Genomic DNA, 20,836 nt, shown 5'->3' on the forward strand with positions numbered 1-20,836 from the left:
AGCATATACAAAACAGGATTTCTCCAGCCTTCTGAGCAGGTATTCAGTCATTTCCCACTTAGAGAGTGCCAGAAGCACCAGAAACTGTAATAGGAAGCAGTTATCAGGCAACAAAGTTCAAGATCTAGCAGGGAACTCTGACCCTAGCGTAGTGTGAGATTGGATGCATTCATTCAGCAGTGAGACAAAGACTCTGCAAACACTTAAGAGGCATTTCTCTATAGAGCAGGGGTGGCCAACAGTAGCTCTCCAGATGTTTTTTGCCTACAACTCCCATCAGTCCTCGCCATTGGCCATGCTGGCTGGGGCTGATGAGAGTTGTAGGCAAAAAACACCTGGAGAGCTACAGTTGGCCACCCCTGCAATAGACCATACACCAGGCCATTACAGGTGTTTAATACTGTGTTTTTTAATTGTGAACTGCCTTGAGCCAGACATTGAAGAGGTTGCATAGAAACATTCTAAGTAAACAAATCAATAAGAAATCATTTCAGTTAGTGTAAAGATACAGGAGTTTGAATGACCCCCTGAACTGAAAATTCAAACTTGGACTGAACCTTTGGGGAAGGGATCCCCAACGTTTTTGAGCCTACAGGCACCTTTGGAATTCTGACCAAGGGTGCTGGGCAAAATAGTAAAATGGCTGTTGCAGGAGGTGGAGCCCATCCCAAAATGGCTGCCACAGGAGGCGGAGCCGACTACAAAATGTCAGGGATCATGGTTATACTCGGGTGGAATTCGAGCAGGAGCTCTTTTGCATATTAGGCCACACACCCCTGATGTAGCCAATCCTCCAAGAGTAAAAAAAGAGCCTTGTAAGCTCTCGGAGGATTGGCTACATCAGGGGTATGTGGCCTAATATGCAAAGGAGCTCCTGCTAGAATTCCATCCTTGGTTATACTCAATTCTAATATTAACTCTTCTAATATTTCAAGGGGAAGCTCTGTTTAACAGGATGCCTCTTAACATGTACAGCCAATCAGAAGACCTGGGAAAAAGCTCCACCTAGTTCCACCTACTTTCTAAAAGCACTTGTTGGGGACCCCTACTTTAGGGAGACCCAGTTCAAATACATCTTCAAATCAATGTAAAGAAATCTCTCATTCTGCTCCCTAATGCTGATTTGTATGGCGTAAACCAAACAGTGGAGTGTGTCCTGTTGTGGGTTGCAACAGAGGCAGCGTTGGAGATTGGCAGAGCTGGATACCAGCTCAGGCCAACATCTCAGCAGCTCAGAGTGGGATTAATACACTCTGTCCACATAATATGGGCTACGTGCACATTCAGCAGTGAACACGCTCCTGGATGCAAAAAGACTGAACAATGAGGATAGCACATGGGCTTCCAACAGGCCAGCATGTGAACAGTCATGGTGTCCCATGGGTTCCCTTCTCCACGGAGAAAACAGCTTTGTGCTCATTTCTTCATTCCCGCAGTCCCTCCTGCAATGTCTCCTGTGCCCTCCTTCCCCCTAGACTGGATTTTGGCGGCAGCTGGGGCAGCAGCTGAGCCTCTGAGTCCCGGCAGCTGGACCCTTCCCTCTGGGACTCAGAGCCCAGATCTGAGGCAGTGCATTGGGGAGGGTGCGCATGTGTATGTGTGTGCAAAGGAAGAGGGGAGACGAGGTCAGTGTTCCACACATGTTCACCCTCTTGCCATGCACTCCATTGAGACCAGTTGCTCTAAAGTTGCCAACTCTGAGTTGGAAAATTCCTGGAGATTTGGGAGTTGAGCCTGGAAAGGGTAGGATATAATGCCATAGTCGGAGCTTTTTTTGTAGCAGGAACTCCTTTGCATATTAGGCCAAACACTCCTGATGTAGCCAATCCTCCTGGAGCTTACAGTAGGCCCTGTATGAAGAGCCCTGTAAGCTCTTGGAGGATTGGCTACATCAGGGTTGTGTGGCCTAATATGCAAAGGAGTTCCTGCTACAAAAAAGCCCTTCATACAGTCTTCCTTCCAAAGCAGCCATGTTCTCCAAGGGAATTGATTTCTCTTGTCCAGAGTACAGAGTTGTCAACTCTGGGTTGGAAAACATCTGGAAATTCTTGGGATGGAGACTGGGAAGGGCAGGGTTTAGGGAGGGGAGGGGCCTCAGCAGAGTCCACCTTCCCAAGCAGCCATTTTCTCCAGAGGAACTGATCTTGGTCATCTGGAGATCAACTGTAATAGCAGGAGATGTCCAAGCCCACCTGAAAAGTGGCAGCTCTAGTGGAGATCAGTTGTAATGGCAGAAGATCTACAAGCCCCATCTGGAGATTAGCAACCCCAGGTGCTACCCTAAAGCACCCTTAAAGCTCTTGGGCCCACACAAGGCTTGCTTCCCCCTGTTCTCACTGTGCTTCACCTAAACAGGTAAATCTCTGCCAGGCCAGACTAGTGGCTGTGGTCCCATCCAGGTCCCCTGATGTCAGCTGCTGATACTGACGAAGGAGAATCCCTGTTTTGGCTTGTCAAAATGTTCCTAATACGAGATGCTTGCACAGTCAGTCTTCAGGTTCAGCTCTATCCTTTGAGAGCCAGTGCTTAAGTACGTGGACTCTTATCTGGGAGAACCATATTTGATTCCCCACTCCTCCACTTGCAGCTGCTGGAATGGCCTTGGGTCAGCCATAGCTATTGCAGGAGTTGTCCTTGAAAGGACAGCTGCTGTGAAAGCCCTCTCAGCCCCACCCACCTCACAGAATGTCTGTTATGGGGGGAAAAGATATAGAAGATTGTAAGCCGCTCTGAGTCTGATTCAGAGAGAACGGTGGGGTATAAATCTGCAGTCTTCTTCTACTAAAGGATTGTCTTTCTTGATCCCCAAGGGTACTTCAGGTGGTCCTTGAGTCCTCTGCAAGGACAAAGGGTGCACACCTTCTCATGCCCATCTAGCTAACCTGGAAAAGGAGCTCATTCAATTTTCTAGGACTGGAGCAGGGACTTTTGACCTTGGGGAAAAGGATGGTATCTTCTTCCCCCTCTTACAAAAAGTGGGAAATCATACAGCTGTCAGTCGGTTAGCTTCCAGCTCCCCAGAAAATGTGCTGATTGGCTGCTGGGAACCAGCAGCGTGGTGCTAGGCTCTCTAATTGGTCAAGTGGCCCCAAAGAGATACAGTTTTAACAAGGTCAACAGTTATTTCATGCATGAAATGAAACTGGTTCTCATTCTCTTTTCCGAAGCAAAGGATTTCCCATAGCTACAGAGACACCCACTCTGCATCCACAGACAATAATAGCCATCGGCTGTATTCAATTGAATACGCATAGTTCTGCTTTTGTTTAATGTTTTTCCCCGCTATTTCTGCCTTTGTTCCGCTGGCCTTTGGCTAGAAATTATTCCTCGTTTTCTTCAGTCTCTTTGAATCCAGGGGTGAGATTGATTAGGATTCGGGTCAGAGCCTTTCTGAGTTGTGGCTATATAGTTGAGTTGTGACTTTGTTCAGATGAGGCAAACATTTCTGAATGCTTGCTTTTGAAGCAATAGCTGACACGGTTCTCATTGTATTGTCTTGAGGACACCAATGGCCTTCACTTACTGCACCGTTTGCAAAGAGGGGTTATGTGGCAGGAGCCAGAGAAGGGGAGGGTTTGTAGGTCCACAAAAATGTTAGTTGAAAATGGGGAACCCCCCCCATCCCCCAGTTGCTAAAGTCTGAGAACTGCTGCTCTGAAAATTAAATCTCAGAGAGAAATGGTGATGTATGCATATTATGCAGGGCTTTTTTTGTAGCCAATCCTCCAGGAGCTTACAGGGCTCTTAGTACAGGGCCTACTGTAAGCTCTAGCAGGATTGGCTACATCAGGGGTGTGTGGCCTAATATGCAAAGGACAAAAAAAGCCTATGTATATGGCAGGGGTCTCCACCCTGGTTCCAGCGGGAGCCATGGTGCCTGCCAATACCTTTTCTAGGACCCAGCTTTTAGGAAGTGGGTGAGCCCAGCAAGGCTCCTGACTGTAGAAGATTTCTTAAAATGTTGCTTTGGCAGCAGCTGCCACCACAGCACAAGCACCTACGTTGTGTTACTGAAGTTAGGATTTGGCAATCATTATGCAGCTGGCTCCACTTCCTGCAGCAGCCATTTTGGGGCAGCTGTTTTGTTGCGGCGCCCACCGTGCTGTATCAGAATTCCAGATGTGCCTACAGCAGGCCTCATTTTGGGCAGGAGCTCTGGAAGCTTTAAATGTTATTGTGGTCTTTCTTTCTTAATCCCCGCCCCTCCCCCCAAAAATACTTGCTCTTGGACTCCATTGTTCAAATCTCCTTTAACCTTATTTAGTGGTGGGCTCTCCTTTGGAGGTTTTTAAACAGAGGTTGGATGGCCATCTGACAGCAATGCGGATCCTGTAAATTGGGGTGGTGGTGTTATTTGTGAATTTCCTGCATTGTGCAGGGGGGGTGGACTAGATGATCCTGGAGGTCCCTTCCAACTCTATGATCCTGTGAGAATATTGTTGAACTTTCTAATATAAAGAGCTTGGGACTCTTTAGCTTGGAGAAACGTTGACTGCGGGGTGACATGATAGAGGTTTACAAGATAATGCATGGGATGGAGAAAGTAGAGAAAGAAGTACTTTTCTCCCTTTCTTACAATACAAGAACTCGTGGGCATTTGATGAAATTGCTAAGCAGTCAGGTTAAAACGGATAAAAGGAAGTACTTCTTCACCCAAAGGGTGATTAACATGTGGAATTCACTGCCACAGGAGGTGGTGTCGGCTACAAGCATAGACAGCTTCAAGAGGAGGTTAGATAAAAATATAGAGCAGAGGTCCATCAGTGGCTATTAGCCACAGTGTGTATATATATGTGTGTGTGTATATATATATAATTTTTATATATAATTTTTTTGGCCACTGTGTGACACAGTGTTGGACTGGATGGGCCATTGGCCTGATCCAACATGGCTTCTCTTATGTTCTTATGTTCCCCCCACCAAAATTGAGGAAATAACCAAAACTTATCAAGCAGAAAATGGAAATCTTCATCATGAAACTGTGGCCACATAGGAGAAAGTAATTCAAAAAGTATGACGGGAGTCAGGCTTTATTATGACAATTATAACTGAAGGAGCATTTTAAGGTAGCAGCTGAGTGATGTCAGCGGTATGTGTCTTGTGCAAATAAGTTACTGATGAGCTCTAGCACCTCTTTTTCTACGAAATGACCCCTGGCCTACAGGCTCAAAGAGAGAGGAGACCCCTAGTGCAGAGCACGCACTTTGAGATAAACACGCAAGAATGAACACTAAGGCTCTATATGGTGTACAGCCTGGCGTTTCACATACCCTGCAGCAGCTGGAGTGTATTTTGTACCGTTGATAACATGTGTAGAGACAATTGTGCTTCTTTAGTATCTTTCCCACCGAAAGGGTTGTCTTGGTTATGAAACCAGTGGAGGATGGAGGATAGACAGCTGCAGAGTCAATGAATACAAAACAGGGCAGGCAGAACAGAGCCTTCCCCAGTGCAGACGGTGCTTATCTATGAGCTTGCAAAGGGATCCTTGCAATGGGGGTCTGGAAAGGACAATCCTGTCCATCTTTTCATCTCTGGAAGGCTGAACAGTGCAGTGCAGTAGGCAAAAGATACTGCTCAGCCGGGAGGGGCCAGTGGCTCAGCGACAGAGCATCTGCTTGGGCATGCAGAAGGTCCCAGGCAGTGCTCCTCTAAGGTGAGTTAGTGTGAGCTAGTTCACAGGTTTTTGGCCTCCGGCTCACACATTTTTGTCTTAGCTCAGGAAAAATGGCCCTGGAGCAAGCTCATTTTTGCAGAAGCTCACAACTTTAATGCCAGTAGCTCACAAAGTAGAATTTTCGCTCACAAGACTTCACAGCTTAGAGCAGGGGTGGCCAAACTGTGACTCGGGAGCCACACGTGGCTCTTTCACACACATTGTGTGGCTCTTGAAGCCCCCCACCCATTGGCTGGCTTGGAAAAGGCATTTGTCTCCTTAAATCACTTCTCCAAGTCAAACCAGCCAGTAGCTTGGAGAATGCATTTAAAGTTGCTTTCTTTCTACATCTCCTTCCCATCATCTATTTTCCTTCCTTCCTTCCTTCCAGTTTGGCATAGTGGTTAAGTGCGTGGACTCTTATCTGGGAGAACCAGGTTTGATTCCCCACTCCTCCACTTACAGCTGCTGGAATGGCCTTGGGTTAGCCATAGCGCTGGCAGAGGTTGTCCTTGAAAGGGCAGCTGCTATGAGTCTGCTCAGCCCCACCCACCTCACAGGGTGTCTGTTGTGGGGGAGGAAGATAAAGGAGATTGTAAACCACTCTGGGACTCTGACATTCGGAGTGGAGGGTGGGATATAAATCCAATATCATCTTCTTCTTCTTCTTCCTTGTAGCTCTCAAACATCTGACATTCGTGTCTTACGGCTCTCAAACATCTGACATTTAGTCTATGTGGCTCTTATGTTAAGCAAGTTTGGCCACCCCTGGCTTAGAGGGAGTATTGATCCCAGGTTCAATCTCCGGCATCTCCAGTTGAAAGCACCAGTAGGAAATGATGTGAAAGACTTAGCTTGAGACCCTGGAGCGCCTCTGCCAGTCAGACTAGGCAATACTGACTGTGACAGACCAAGGGTCTGATTTGGTGGAAGGAAGCTTCATGCATTCGTGTCAGCTGACCAGGCAAGGATAAAAAAACTGACCAACCCGGAGATTCCATACTGCTAGCCAGGGCTTTTTTTTTGTAATAGGAACTCCTTTACATATCAGGCCTGATGCAGCCAATCCTCTTGGAGCTTACAGTAGGCCCTGTCCTAAGAACCCTGTAAGCTCTTGGAGGATTGGCTGCACCTACCTAGCCCATCAGTGGGGCAATGCCTTTTGGCTTCAGTGTACATCATCTCATCTCCGGAGACTCATCTCTACCGTATTCTAGAGAAAGAACAGATATCTGTGGGATATTTCCCATGAAGCTTTCCTTATCACATTTGAAGGTGGGAGAGACACATTTGAATGGTATGCTTGCTTAAATTAACACTAACAGAGGAACAGAAAGTCCCACGTCCTTTTTCACTGCATTACTTCCTCTCCAGGGTATCAAAGTTTTTCTACCCATGGGAAGCTCAACCACGGAGCCAAACAAGGCCACCTCCCAGGGGACCCAAATCCCCGGAGACAATATGCCAGTCGTGTAAACATCCTTGGGAAGAGAGCTGATGTCTAGATATCCCTTCTTTCAATGTAGTTTTATAGGAGGAAGCTAGATTTCACCCTATGGCAGTGGTGACGCCTGGGAATTGGGATTCCAGATTAACTAACAGGAAGCAAAATAGTCTGGGCAGGCGATAATGAAATTATAGGATGTAAAATGTGAAAATAAGAAAACTGTGTCTCGGCTCTTGATCACTGAATGTGCTCTGCTTAAGGTGGCCAGGGTACAATAGGATACGAGAAGGCTGATGAGAAAATGTACCAACTTTTTAATTTGTTAGGGGCAAGGTGGGAAATTTTGCCCCAAGCGGCTCATCTCTGAGAAAAGAAAGTAAATGCTGATTTCAAAGGGTGGATAAGGTGGTGATAACATGGTGGGTTGGTAAGGAGGTATTGACTGATCCCATCTTTCTTTCCTGCTAGGATTATCCCGGCCAGCAGCCGCCATTTTGTCCTGAAGCACCTTGTGCCCAGTGTGGATTACGACCTGTGCGTCTTGGTCATCTTCGATGACATGGCCACGTCCCTGGCAGCCACACACTTGCTGGGCTGTACTCAATTCACCACGGGGGAGGCCTACCCAGACTGCCACTCCCTCCACGCCCACTTCCTGGGTGGGACCCTGACGGTGATCGTGGGAGGCATCATTGTGGTCACCTTGCTGGTTTTCACGGTGGTCATGATGGTGAAGTACAAGGTCTGCAGCAGTGCCCACGGGAGCCTGCCCAAGGTCACCAATGTCTACTCACAGACCAACGGCGGGCACCCCAATGGCCTGCTCCCCCAGCGGACGCCCCCCAAGGAACGGGGCCCAAAGCACCGGCGCGTGCGAGTCAAGGCCGCTCGGCCTGAAGGGCTGGAGCACAGGACGGGGGACGGGACGGGGGGAGTGGCCTGGAGGTCACCCGTCCCCGCCAAGACCAAGCGCAGCAGCTCCCTGGACATGGGCGACATCTCGGCCAACTCCTGTTACAGCTACGCCAAGCGCCTCAGCTTCATGTGGACCAAACGCAGCCAGTCTGTGCATGGGATGCTTGTGCAGTGTGCGGCGGGCCCCGAGGGGGACGCCAAAAGACTTGGGCCCTTCTTAAATGCAGACGAACTTGAAGAAAGTGTGGTATAGCCTGTAGCCCGGATCCCTGGAATAGGGGGGAAGGGGGACAAGCGTCCCACCCCATGCAGCTAGAAGGGTATGCCAGACTGCAGCCGAAGCCTGGATGAGTGAGGGTGCTGGGGAAGGGTGAGGGGGAAAGAGTCCCTCTAACAGATACCGCAGAGGTGGGGGACTTCCCAACGGGAAGCACTGGATATACAATGCAACCTCATCTGGTCTAGCAACAGTGCCTGCAGGTGTGCCAACAGGTGGTGCTACAATTTGCTGCACTAAAGCACCCATGTCGATTGTGGTAACACCGACAGAGGCCAGGCTGCGTACTGGAAATTCTCCTGGAGAAAGAACGCGCACTGAAGGGTGACAGAAGGAGAGCCGCTCTGACTGGAAAAATGGGAAATGTACTTTGTTCTGCTCAGCCTCTGAGGCCAGTGGCTGCCCTGGTCCTTGGCGTTTTTGCCTGCGCCAGTGGTTCTTTGGAGTGGTGAGTGGGGATGTGTCTTCAGAAAGCCCGAGAGCAAAGTTGCGGGTGCTGAAACTGATTGTTGTGGAGGGGAAGGGGTGTGTCTTTTTTTAATTTTAATCATTTGCCAAAAGGAAAGAAAAGAATACTAATAAAATAACCCCGAATTGTCAATGTGACGACAGATGAGACGGGAAAGCAGGTACTGTGGACAGAGAATGTGTATAATCTGTGCTAAAAACCGGGCTGGGAGGTGGGGGGGGGGATATCAGAATTCCACATTGGGGTAACCCAGATTCTGTACCAAGGAAAGCTGGAATTCCACTGTCTGCATAAACTGTGCACATTTGCATACATTTCTGGATTTGGGCATAATTTATTCCGCTGCTGCTGAGTGGTTCAGCAGGGGGAAACAGAATGCAAATCTTCACGTTCATTCAACCTCCTAGCTTCTGAGATTTATCACTGAGATATTTTAAAAGGTGACGTTTGCAGCTGTAAGGGCTGCGAAAAAGAAAAGAAAAAGAAAAAAGAAAACTGGGGAGTGGAGGTCTCCCTGGGACCTGTGAATTCTGCACTGAATATTAATTTTCATTTCTTTAATGGCAGCTACATACAGGCAAATACAGCTGTGAATACAAGGAGACCTGGCATGAGACACCATATACTATATCAGGGGTGGCCAAACTGTGGCTCAGGAGCCACGTGTGGCTCTTTCACACATATTGTGTGGCTCTTGAAGTCTCCACTGCCCTCTCAGCTGGCTTGGAGAAGGCATTTCTCTCTTCAAATCACTTCTCTAAGCCAAGCCAGCTGGCAGCTTGAAGAATGCATTTCAAGTTAAAGCTGCTTTCTTTCCACCTTCCTTCTCTCAAACATCTGGTGTTTATGTCTTGTGGCTCTCAAGCTTCTGACATTTATTCTGTGTGGCTTTTACGTTAAGCAAGTTTGGCCACCCCTGCACTATATAGTTTTAGGGTTCAAGCTTGAACCCTTCCTTGAAGCTGAAATGACTAAACGGGGGCTATTGTACTTTGGTCACATCGTGAGAAGACCAGCGTCACTGGAAAGGACAATAATGATAGGAAAAGAGGAAGGCAGCAGGAAAAGAGGCAAACCCAACATTATGCGGATTGGCGCTCTCAAGGAAGCCATGGCCCTCGGTTTGCAACACCTGAGCAAGGCTGTTAATGAAAAGAAGTTATGGAGGTCATTAATTCACCAGGTTGCGATGAGTTAGAAGCAACTTGACAGCACTGAGCACAGAAACAGATTTAGGGCTGGATCTTACGATTTGCTGCCGCTGTCTCCCTCCAGCGAAGAAAGACTTCTCTCCATCAGGGGAAGCCTGTGTACATCAGAAAACATCACTCTCTGTCGGAGGAAGTCTTTCTCCCTTGAAGGAAGACATAGCAGAAGTCACGCTGAAAGAAAAAAAAAAAGTGTTCGTCTTTAAGGTGCCAGTGGACTTCTGTTTTATTTAGCAGAAGACAGTCATACAGAGAGTCATAGGGCCCAGCCTTTAGAGTTGAATCTGAATGAATGCTCACAGTGGATTCCAGAGAAGGATTATGTGAGAGCTATCTTTAGGCTCTGACTGTCTTGAGGTCTGTTGTCAGAAGCAGGGCAGCCAAAGCCTCAGGGTTAAGTCTCAAAAGATGCAGTTGCTATTCTAACCCTTGTGGCAGTGAAGATGTAACGAATATAAATGACAGCAAAAGGATTATCCAGTCAGAAACAAAGGGGGACAAACAAACGAGACTCCATGCTGGGGTGCCTCCAAGATGTCTGGGATTCAAGAGGGCAAATTGGAAAGAATAGCTCACTCCCACCAATGTTTCCTCTAATTCCCACCCCCCTTACTGAACAGTTCCCATCCTGAGCAGAATATAACTGCAGTAATCTTACAATGGGCAGTGCAAGATGCTGCATGACTGCAGACTGCTGGTGAATGGGGCTTCCTGTGTTCATGAGCGGTCGCTCTCAGGTCCACTGCTTAGATCAGGGGTGTCGAACTCATTTGTTATGAGGGCCGGATCTGACATAAATGAGACCTTGTTGGGCCGAGCCACATTGGGCCAGGCCAAGTGTGTACCTATTTAAGATTAGGTAGCGGAGACATAAATTTTATAAAGAATATAGACAAACACAAATATATTTTTTAAAAAACTTAAAACATGCTTAAAATGTTAACACTCATGGGTCTTAAAGATGCTTTCTTTGTATCTCTCCCATGGGATCCAGGGAACTGGGCAAAGGAAGCTCTGGTTATTTCCTTCCTTCCCCAGGGGACTGGGGGAGTGGGGGAGCCTCAGCCAAGAGAGGCTTGGTTCAGTAGCTCTGCTGTGCAATTGAGAGAGCCTGGCAAAGCAAGCTATTTCTCCCCAAGGGAGGAGCCTCAGCCAATGGAGAAAATAGAGGCTTTGTAGCTCCTGTGCGATTGAGCAAGCCTTACAAAGCAAGCAGATATGCAGAAAGAAGCAAGAGAGAGGGAGAAGGAAGCAGATGACAGCCAGTTGCTTGGGGGCCTGATAGAAGCCTTCTGGGGGCCTGATTCGGCCCCCAAACTGCATGTTTGACACCCCTGACTTAGAGGGAACACTGTACCACTTCCCTTTAGATAGTTACAACCAGGGCTTTTTTTGTAGCAGGAACTCCTTTGCATATTAGGCCACACACCCCTGATGTAGCCAATCCTCCAAGAGCTTACATGGCTCTCAGTACAGGGCCAACTGTAAGCTCCAGGAGGACTGGCTACATCAGGGGTGTGTGGTCTAATATGCAAAAGAGTTCATGCTACAAAAAAAGCTCTGTTTTACAACCCTGGTTTTCTCCCTGACGGGGTCCCACAACAGCTAACAACTTCACTCTCTGCTATTTTATCCTAACAACAACCCTGTGAGGTAGAGGTTTAGAGAGAGATTGGCCCAAGGTCAGCTGGCAAGTTTCCATGGTGGAGTGAGGACAACGCGGGTCTCCCACACCAGTGGTAAGTTCTACATCAGCCTTGTCACAATGGATGGGAGCTGCCCAGAAGCACGGCACAGGAGAACTTCCTGGTAGGTCACGCTCTCTTTGTCATTTCTCAAGATGGTTGGGAAACTTTTCAAAATGCTGCTCCTTGAGGAAAGTTAACCAGACCGTGAATGTACCTAACAGAACCACCACTGTGGAACTGGGACATTCCAAATTTGGAACCGTCAGAATGAAAGGCTTCACTCTCCAATACAGCAGTGTGTGTGTGAGAGAGAGAGAGAAAGAGAGAGAGAGACAGAGACAGAGACCCATTACTGAGGTTTCAGAGGTGTCACAAATTATAGGCAGAGTTGCCTACTCTAGGTTGGGGAACTCCTGGAGATTTAGGGGTGAAGCCTAGAGGCAAGAAGGGTTTGTGGAGGGGAAGGACATCAGCAGCCATTATCTCCAGGGGAACTAAAGAAGAGGAGATATCCTGCCCTTCAAAGGAGTCTCAAAGTGGCTTACAATCTTTCCCTTCCTCTCCCCACAACAGATACCCTGTGAGGGAGGTGGGGCTGAGAGAGCTCTGACAGAAACTGCTCTTGAGAGGAATAGCGCTGTCAGAACATGTGACTGATTGAGGGTCACATAAGCAGATGCATGTGAAAGAGTGGGGAATCAAACCCAGTTCTCCCAGATAAGAGTCTGTACACTTAACCACTGCACCAAACTGATCTGGGGATCAGTTGTAATTTCAGGAGATCTTCAGATCCCAACCCTAACTATAAGTCCTTACACATGGGGGTAACCAACACCAACAAAATAATACACAAACCCAGAGACTGAGTGACCCAGAGTGGCACAGCCTTCAATCCAGCGCCAGAATTTCACATTTGTGCCCTGCCCTACCCTTTCCTTAGCTCTGTGGGTGCCACCACACCTGTGACCCACACAAGAGGCTTATCTACTCCAGCTTGCAAATATATTGCCATTATAAAAATAAAAAGAAGGGGGCTGAAATCCTGTCATGATCACAAGAATCCCGCAGTGGAAACCTTGGCTTCCCTTCCCCTGTGCTTCAGCGGTTTTGTCAAGATAACGGCATACCACAGTGGGGCATGTGAGCTCATCAGCTTTGTTTCCCCGCAGGCCAAGCAGGGTTTTTGAACCAGGAGGAAAAGCTCAAAGGCGGGAGTTGGTCGCCTCAGAAGAGCCCTGCACACTTCAGAGGCGTCTGCCACCACACACACCAGGGGGGAGCAGGAATGGCCTACGGTCCCTTGGTCATGACACTCGGGTTAGAGTTGTGGGAGGGGAGGAAGAAAAGGTACAGCTTTCCCATAGGGAGAAAAGTCTGAAAGGAGATTGGTTTCGAGATAGCTCCCCTCCCCCAGCGCATAAAGAGTATATCAATGAAACAAGGCAGCCAAAAAAGAAGAGGTGGTTTTTATACCCTGCTTTTCTCTACCTTAAGAAGTCTCCAAGTGGCTTACAATCGTCTTCTCTTCCTCTCCTCACAACAGGCACCTTGTGAGGTAGGTGGGGCTGAGAGAGTTCTGAGAGAACTGGGAATGCCCCAAGGTCACCCAACAGGCTTCATGTGGAGGATTCCACTGCTCTATACCACACATAACTGATGTATGGAATTTACAAGATACAGCCATTACTCAGAGTCTAACTAAACATGGGGAGAAAAGGGATATGATATAGCCCAGGGGTGGCCAAACTGTGGCTCCGGAGACACATGTGGCTCTTTCACACATATTGTAAGGCTCTCACCACCCTGTTGGCTGGCTTGAAGAATGCACTTAAAGTTGCTTTCTTTCCACCTCTCCATCCCTCCCCCATGTAGTTGGCTTTCCTTCCTTCCTGCGCCTCTCAAACATCTGATGTTTATTCTTTGTGACTCTTACAGTAAGCAAGTTTGGCCACCCTTGAAATAGCCCTGTCTTGCAAGATCTTGGCAGCTAAGCAAGGTCAGTACTTGGAGGGAAGGCCACCAAAGAAGCAAACCACCTCTACTGCCTTAAAAGCCCCTTGTCGGGGTTGCAATAAATCAGTTATAAACTGAAGGAACAAGCATAGGTAACCAGACATGGCATTTTCTGGAGAATCCATCAGGGCAGCAGAGAGTTTCCTCAGCATTCGTGATATCAGCTTTCAAGCAGTAGCAATACCCTCCGTCCCATCTACAACTAAAGACATCCATTCCTGTTCCATCCACATGGCTGGGGAACAGACTGGAATTTCTGAAGCACAAAGGAAGAGAAGATGGCAAGAAATAGCAATCCCAAACTGATGTTCTTAACCAAACAGGCACAAGTACCAACAGTTGTTCTGTTTGGGCACTTAGAGGGCTTTAAAAGGGGATGAGACAGATTCACAGAGGAGGCAAGTCTATTAGCAGCTACCACTATGATGGCTAAATGGAGCCTCCATGATCTATGACAGTGTACCTTGGAATACAAATTGTTGGAGGGGCATCCACATGGAATAGCTGTTGGTGTGGTGACTTGCCTGGAAGTATCTGGGCTAATCTTTGTTGGTAGGAGGATGCTGGACTAGACAGATGTTGGTCTGATTCAAGAGAGCTTTTCTATGTTCTTAGAAAATGGAGGGTAGAGGAGAGACCATCTGCCCAAACGCGACCTTCTGCTGCAAAGAATGTGGGAGCACATCAGGTCGAACAGAATACAGAAAACAGTCATGCATTAACATTTCAGCTTGCTGCAGGTAGATAATCAGTGATATTTGCATGACCACGCATAACTTGCTCTTTTCAAAATACAGTTATTCTCATGGTGCTCTCAATGTATGGGGGTGCTTTAAAGCATTCTATAAGCAAAAATAAATATAGGTCACAATAAGAATTAAAAAATTGGCACTAGGGAGTGAGAGCAGAGGGTGAGAGGGGAACAGATGCAAATTCAAGGAAACAAATTTAAATTGGGTTTGTGGGGAATGAGGAGTAAGGGGAGGGGGAGACGGAGGAGATTTCTAAGCTTTCCCTGGCTGAGGGGCACTGCTTTCCTCATGAGGAAATGCAGAAACAGACTATATCCTCCCGAATTTCTGCCTCTTGACTTAGGGTTGCCAGCCTCCATGTGGGATCTGGAAATCTCCCAGAATTACAACTGATCTCTAGGCAACTGAGATCAGTTCCCTTGAAGAAAATGGCTGCTTTGGAGGATGGACTCTGCCATTATACTCTGCTGAGGACATTCCTCCATCCAAACCCCAGGCTCCACTCCCAACCCAGAGCTGGCAACTGGATTAAATGCAGAGAGACCAAGGTTACCAGCTCTGGGTTGGGAAACACCTGGAGATTTGGGGGGTGGAGCCTGTGGAAGGAGGAGGGGCTTAGAGAGGGGTGGGAGCTCAAAGTCCACTCTTCCAAAGCTGCCGTTTTCTCTGGGGGGATTGATCTCTGATGCCTGGAGATGAGCTGTAATTCTGGGAGATCCCCAGGCCCCACCTGGAGGTTGGTTATACTAGATAAAGGGTGGTAAAACTTGCTCAAAATAAGAGCCACATAGATTAAATGTCAGAAGTTTGAGAGCCACAAGACACAAACATTGGAAGGGAGGGAGGGAGGGAGAGGTAGAAAGAAAGCAACTAACTTTAAATGCATTCTCCAAGCTGCTGGCTGACTTGGCTTGGAGAAGTGATTTAAAGAAACAAATGCCTTCTCTAAGCTGGCCAATGGGGCTTCAAGAGCCACACAATATGTGTGAAAGAGCCACATGTGACTCCTGAGACACAGTTTGGCCACTCCTACCCTAGACCAAGGCCGCTATACTCTCAGCACAATGAGAACTGTAAATCTGGGGTCTGGTGAGAGAAAGGAAAATGAGGGCTGCCAGCCAATTATTCCTTGCATTCTTGTTGCTTGGGGGCTAAGCAAAACCAGAGTTTTTGGGTGACTTCCATTCCTGCTGCAGATGCCAGCTCTTGTCTGCCCAGAATCTGCTCCATCCAAGCCTGAGATCCAGAACAACAGAGTGAGAAAATATCATTCCTCCAAGGGAACACGGAGGAGCAGCAGGAGCCTGGGAAAGACAACCATGCTGGGGTCACAGCCTCACCAGAATGCTGCTGCAGGCAGCCCAGCCTTAATGCACACATTAGATAATTGATTCTGATACCACATGACAAGGCAGAAACCTTTGGCTTCCTCCTTCCTTACTGTCTCTCTCTTTCCAAAGCTGGGGGTACAAGTTTGGCTGGTGGTGAAGGTTGCCGGATTCTAAGAGCCTGACGTGGAGTGCAGGATTAATTCCCTGCCCCAGCTCCCAAAGCAGGCTCCCTCCCCACACACAAACACATCAGTTTATGCAATCTAAGCTAACTGCACATGCTGCATTTCAGAAACCTCAGATGACTTAAGTAAGACAGCCAGGCTTCAAAGCAGCAGTTGGGCAGAACATGCTCAGAAACGTTAGTCAACATATATGGAATAAACATCAAATGTTTGAGAGCCACAAGTCATGAATGTCAGAGGTCTGAGAGCTGCAGGACAGGAAGGCAGGCAGGCAAACAGATGGGGGGGGAAGGAGAGGTGGAAAGAAAGCAACTTTAACATGCACTCTCCAAGCTGCTGGATGGCTTGGCTTGGAGAAGTTATTTAAAGAGACAAATGCCTGCTCCAAGCCGGCTGATTGGTGGAGGGAGGGGGCTTTGAGAGCTGCCCAATATGTTTGAAAGAGCCACCTCGGCTAGAGACACATTCCTTTTGAACTCTGGGAAAAGGTGATCCGATAACTTTGAAACTGCAGGGAACAAAACAATAAAATATTTAAAAGGGCAACTGGATGCAGAGAAGGGATACATGGCATGCCTCATCACCCACAAACCTGATTCTAGTTGGAACAAATCCATAGGAAGGATGGGCTATTCCCAAATTATTCTGGGGGGATGGACATGATTTTTTTCTCACCCAAAGAGTGGGATAACAGTAACCAAATGGATACCACAAGATAACATTTTATAAAACTGACCAAGTTCTGTCTGGGATCCAGTGAGATTCTTTACCCCTAAATCTGTTTCAGGGGGACTCCTGGAGAAACCCTTGTGTTCCCCACACTTCTCCTACAGCTGTCAATCAGAGGCAGGTATTTCATTACATGCTGCAGAATGGGGGATAATGATATCTTCCCTATGGGATACAGTCTAGGTTGAGAAATTCCTGGAGATTTGGGGGGTGGCATGGGTTCAAGAAGGGGAGGGACTTCAGTGGGGAACAATGCCATAGAGTCCACCTTCCAAAATGCCCATTCTCACCTGGAGGCTGGCAAACCTAAGGCAGAGATGAGAGGTGGGTGCTGCTGAACCATTCCTGTAAGGCCAGCATGTCTGAGCAGGCCTGGTAGGTGGCTACCTAGGGTGCAGTCTGGCCATTGGGGTACGCCGGCCCCACCATGCATGCCTTGGAGTGCCCATGCTGCGCCACTGCTCTCACCTTCCCAGGTCTGTGCTTTGGGAAGCACAGACGGGGCAGGCCAGAGTGGCAGGGCAGTGTGAGCCACAGACGCAGGGAAGGTGAGAGCGGCAGTGTGGGAAGCACAGACCTGGGGAAAGTGAGAGTGGCAGGGTGGCGCATTCAGAGGTGCTTGGAGCCTCCCTTGCCGCACTGTCCTTGCTGTAGGGTTGCCAAGAAATATCTGGGGACTTTGGAGGTGGAGCCAGGAGACTTTGGAGGTGGGGCCAGGAGACACTGGGGGTGCAGCAAGGTTGTGGCAAGCATAACTGAACTCCAAAGGGAGTTCTGGCCATCACATTTAAAGGGACCGCACAACTTTGAACTGCCTTCCCTCCATAAACAATAATGAAGGATAGGGGCACCTTCTTTTGGGGCTCATAGAATTGGACCCCCTCCTCCAATCCTTTTGAAATTTGGATGGTGTTTTGAAGAGAGGCACTGGATGCTATGCTGAAAATTTGGTGCCTTTACCTCAAAAAACAGCCCCCCCCCCCAGATCAATTCACTATTATATCCTTTGGAAATCGGTCTCCACAGGGAATAATGGAAAGCCCAGCTGACATTTCTCTCCTCCCTCTCCCATTTCCTGATGACCCTGAAGTGGAGGGAGGGCCTCAAAAACCAGGGGATTGGCAACCATACCTTGCTGCCACAGGGGTGGTGGTGGGGGAACGGGGCCTAGGGCACCAGAAACCCTGGCACGGGGCCTGCATTCCTGTCTTGCATTCCTACCCACCGCTCCTCTGCTTTAAATCTCCCCCACGTTCTATCTACACAGCCCATACTCTCACAGCAGACTTAGGATGCTATTCTGCTCCTAGAAACAGGGGTAGGAAGGACCCAGGAGTCCTGACTGCAAGATCCAGATCATAAATTCTCTAATATATACAGCCCCTTATTAATTTAAGAAGGCAGTGGGGGGAGGGGAAAGAACCCTCAGCCTTGGCTGGGAAGGGGGGCGTTGGATTCGCCAGAATGAAACGCCAGCTCCGATTGGACGGGTTTGCAATTCCCAGGGTTCCCCCTGGCGTCCCTCTGGCCTGCTCCTCCGGCAATCTATTTTAAGCAGCCTGAGCAGCACGAGGGGGAAAGGCAAGGCTGCCCCTGAATAATTAATAAAAGCAATAGATCTTCTCCTTGAGCCCAATAAAATCCCAATTAGCTTCTCCCTCCCTGCTTCTGCTCCTTCTCCCCTCCCCTCTGAAATCAGAGCTCTGCCTACCGGGCAGATAAAACAATGATAACAGAATTATTAGAAGCCTGTTTTGGCATCCTTCGCTTAACAGTGCAAGTTCTTCCAATTAGAGGCACGGATGGAGAAAGATCAGCCAACACAAGGCGGTGGAGGTGACTCCTTTGGAAAAGAGCCCTCGATGGCCCTAGTTGGTTCTTGAATCCCACCAGCAGCTATTGCCTGCTTGCCCTTTAATGACATCCCTTGCCTGGAACCAGACTTCTTTTCTACGTATGGGTGTGAAAGTTGGACAATAAAGATAGCCGATGGGAAGAAAGTGAGTTCGTTTGAAAGGTGGAGTTGGAGGAGAATACTGTGGACTGTCAAAATGATACATAGGTGGGTTGAAGGTCCAATTAAGCCTGAGCTTCCCCTAGAAACTAAAATGACTAAACTGAGGCTACTGTACTTTGGTCACATTCCGAGAAGACAAGAGGCACTGGAAGAAGAAGAACTGCAGATTTATACCCCACCCTTCTCTCTGAAGCAGAGATACAGAGCAACTCCTTTATCTTCCTCCCCCACAACAGACACCCTGTGAGGTGGGTGGGGCTGAGAGGGCTCTCCCAGAAGGTGCCCTTTCAAGGACAACTCCTGCCAGAGCTATGGCTAATCCAAGGCCATTCCAGCAGGTGCAAGTGGAGGAGTGGGGAATCAAACCCGGTTCTTCCAGATAAGAGTCCACACACTTAACCACTACACCAAACTGAAAAAGACAACCATGCTGGGAACAGCTGAAGGCAGCAGGGGAAAAAAAGGGGAGACTCAACATAAGAACATAAGAGAAGCCATGTTGGATCAGGCCCATCCAGTCCAACACCTTGTCACAGAGTGACCAAAAAAACAGGTGCCGTCAGGAGGTCTATCAGTGGGGCCAGGATACTAGAAACCCTCCCATTGTTGCCCCACCAAGCACCAAGAATACAGAGCATCACTGCCTCAGACAGAGAGTTCCAACAATACGCAGTGGCTAATAGCCTCTGATGGACCTCTGTTCCATATGCTTATCCAATCCCCTCTTGAAGCTGTCTATGCTTGTAGCTGCCACCACCTTCTGTGGCACATTCCATGTGTTAATCACCCTTTGGGTGAAGAAGTACTTATTTTTATCCATTCTAACCTGATTGCTCAGCAATTTCATTGAGTGAGTTCTTGTACTGTGAAAAAGGGAGAAAAGTAGTTCTTTCTTCACCTTCTCTATCCCATGCATAATCTTGCAAACCTCTATCATGTCACCCCACACGTTTCTCCAAGCTAAAGAGCCTCAAGCATTTTAACTTTTCCTCATAGGGAAAGTGTTCCAACCCTTTAATCATTCTAGTTGCCCTTTTCTGGACTTTTTTGCACATGAGATGGATGGACTCAATAAAAGAAGCCACAGTCCTCCATTTGCAAGACCTGAGCAAGGCTGGTAACAAGAGGACATTTTGAAGGGCATTAATGCATAAGGTTGCCATCAGTCAGAAGTGAATTGACAGCACTTAACACCCACCCACATACCTCACCTTTCTCCTCCCCACTTTGTCCTCACAACAACCTTGTGAGGTAGTTTAAGTTGAGAGCATTGACCAGTCCAAGGTTGCCCAGCGAACTTCCCTGGCAGAGTGGGAATTAGAACCCAGGTTTCCTAGTCCAGCACTCCAACCACAGCACAGCAGTTTTGTAAACACATAGCAGGTACACTCAGATCAAAGGTCTTGGACTGGCCACAACTTTCAAGGACCCAGGAAAGCGCTGCCGAGAAATCTGAGGTCTGATCTCTTGGTGTCTTCCCTTTGAATGGAAAGCTGCCAAGAAGGACTCTGCCAATTTGAACACAGCAGAAGTATCTGGGGATGTTTAATTCTTTCCTCCCTCTCTGTTTATTGACCAGCATCCCCTCCCAGCGGGGAAAATATAGAGATTTCTATACTTAGCCGCTCCCCTGCCTTTCACTGAAAAAGAACATGTTGGGCGATCTGACCACAGGTATCTTACGTAATTTGGAAAGCCAGTGTGTCTGACTAAGATCAGAGAGGCCCAGGTACAAATCCCCACTGTGACATAGAAGCTTGCTGGGTGACCAGCCTCCAGGTGGGACCTGGGGATCCCTCAATGTTCCCTCTAAGCTGTGGAGTCTTGTGAGCAAAAATTCTACGTTGTCAGCTATTGGCATTAAAGTTCTGAGCTACTGCATAAATTAGTTTGATCAAAGGCCATTTTTCCTGAGCTGAGACAAAAATATATGAGCTGGAGGCTAAAAAATTGTGAACTAGCTAACACTAACTCACCTTAGAGGGAACACTGCTCAGAATTACACCTCATCTCCAGATTACAGAGATCAGTTCCCCTGGAGAAAATGGATGCTTTGGTGGGTGCCCTCTATAGCATTGTACCTCACTGAGGTCCCTGTCCTCTCCAGGCTCCATCCCCAAAGCTCCAGGAGTTTCCCAACCTGCCACAG

At 48.1% G+C, this 20,836-nt stretch overlaps 3 protein-coding genes across 4 annotated transcripts in view; 1 reads left to right on the forward strand and 2 right to left on the reverse strand.

Moving 5' to 3' along the window:
- LRFN4 (leucine rich repeat and fibronectin type III domain containing 4) overlaps positions 1-8,893 on the forward strand; it is a 28,863-nt gene extending 19,970 nt beyond the window's left edge. The window contains 1 exon segment of the mRNA XM_060253928.1: positions 7,572-8,893. Within this exon segment, the coding sequence (XP_060109911.1) occupies positions 7,572-8,271 (700 nt within the window). The 3' untranslated portion in view covers positions 8,272-8,893.
- Positions 1-20,836, reverse strand: part of LGALS12 (galectin 12) — a 403,592-nt gene that overhangs the window by 149,501 nt on the left and 233,255 nt on the right. The window lies entirely within an intron of this gene.
- Positions 1-20,836, reverse strand: part of PC (pyruvate carboxylase) — a 548,480-nt gene that overhangs the window by 88,384 nt on the left and 439,260 nt on the right. The window lies entirely within an intron of this gene.

Source organism: Heteronotia binoei, chromosome 1 (assembly GCF_032191835.1).
Source record: "Heteronotia binoei isolate CCM8104 ecotype False Entrance Well chromosome 1, APGP_CSIRO_Hbin_v1, whole genome shotgun sequence".
NCBI lineage: Eukaryota > Metazoa > Chordata > Lepidosauria > Squamata > Gekkonidae > Heteronotia > Heteronotia binoei.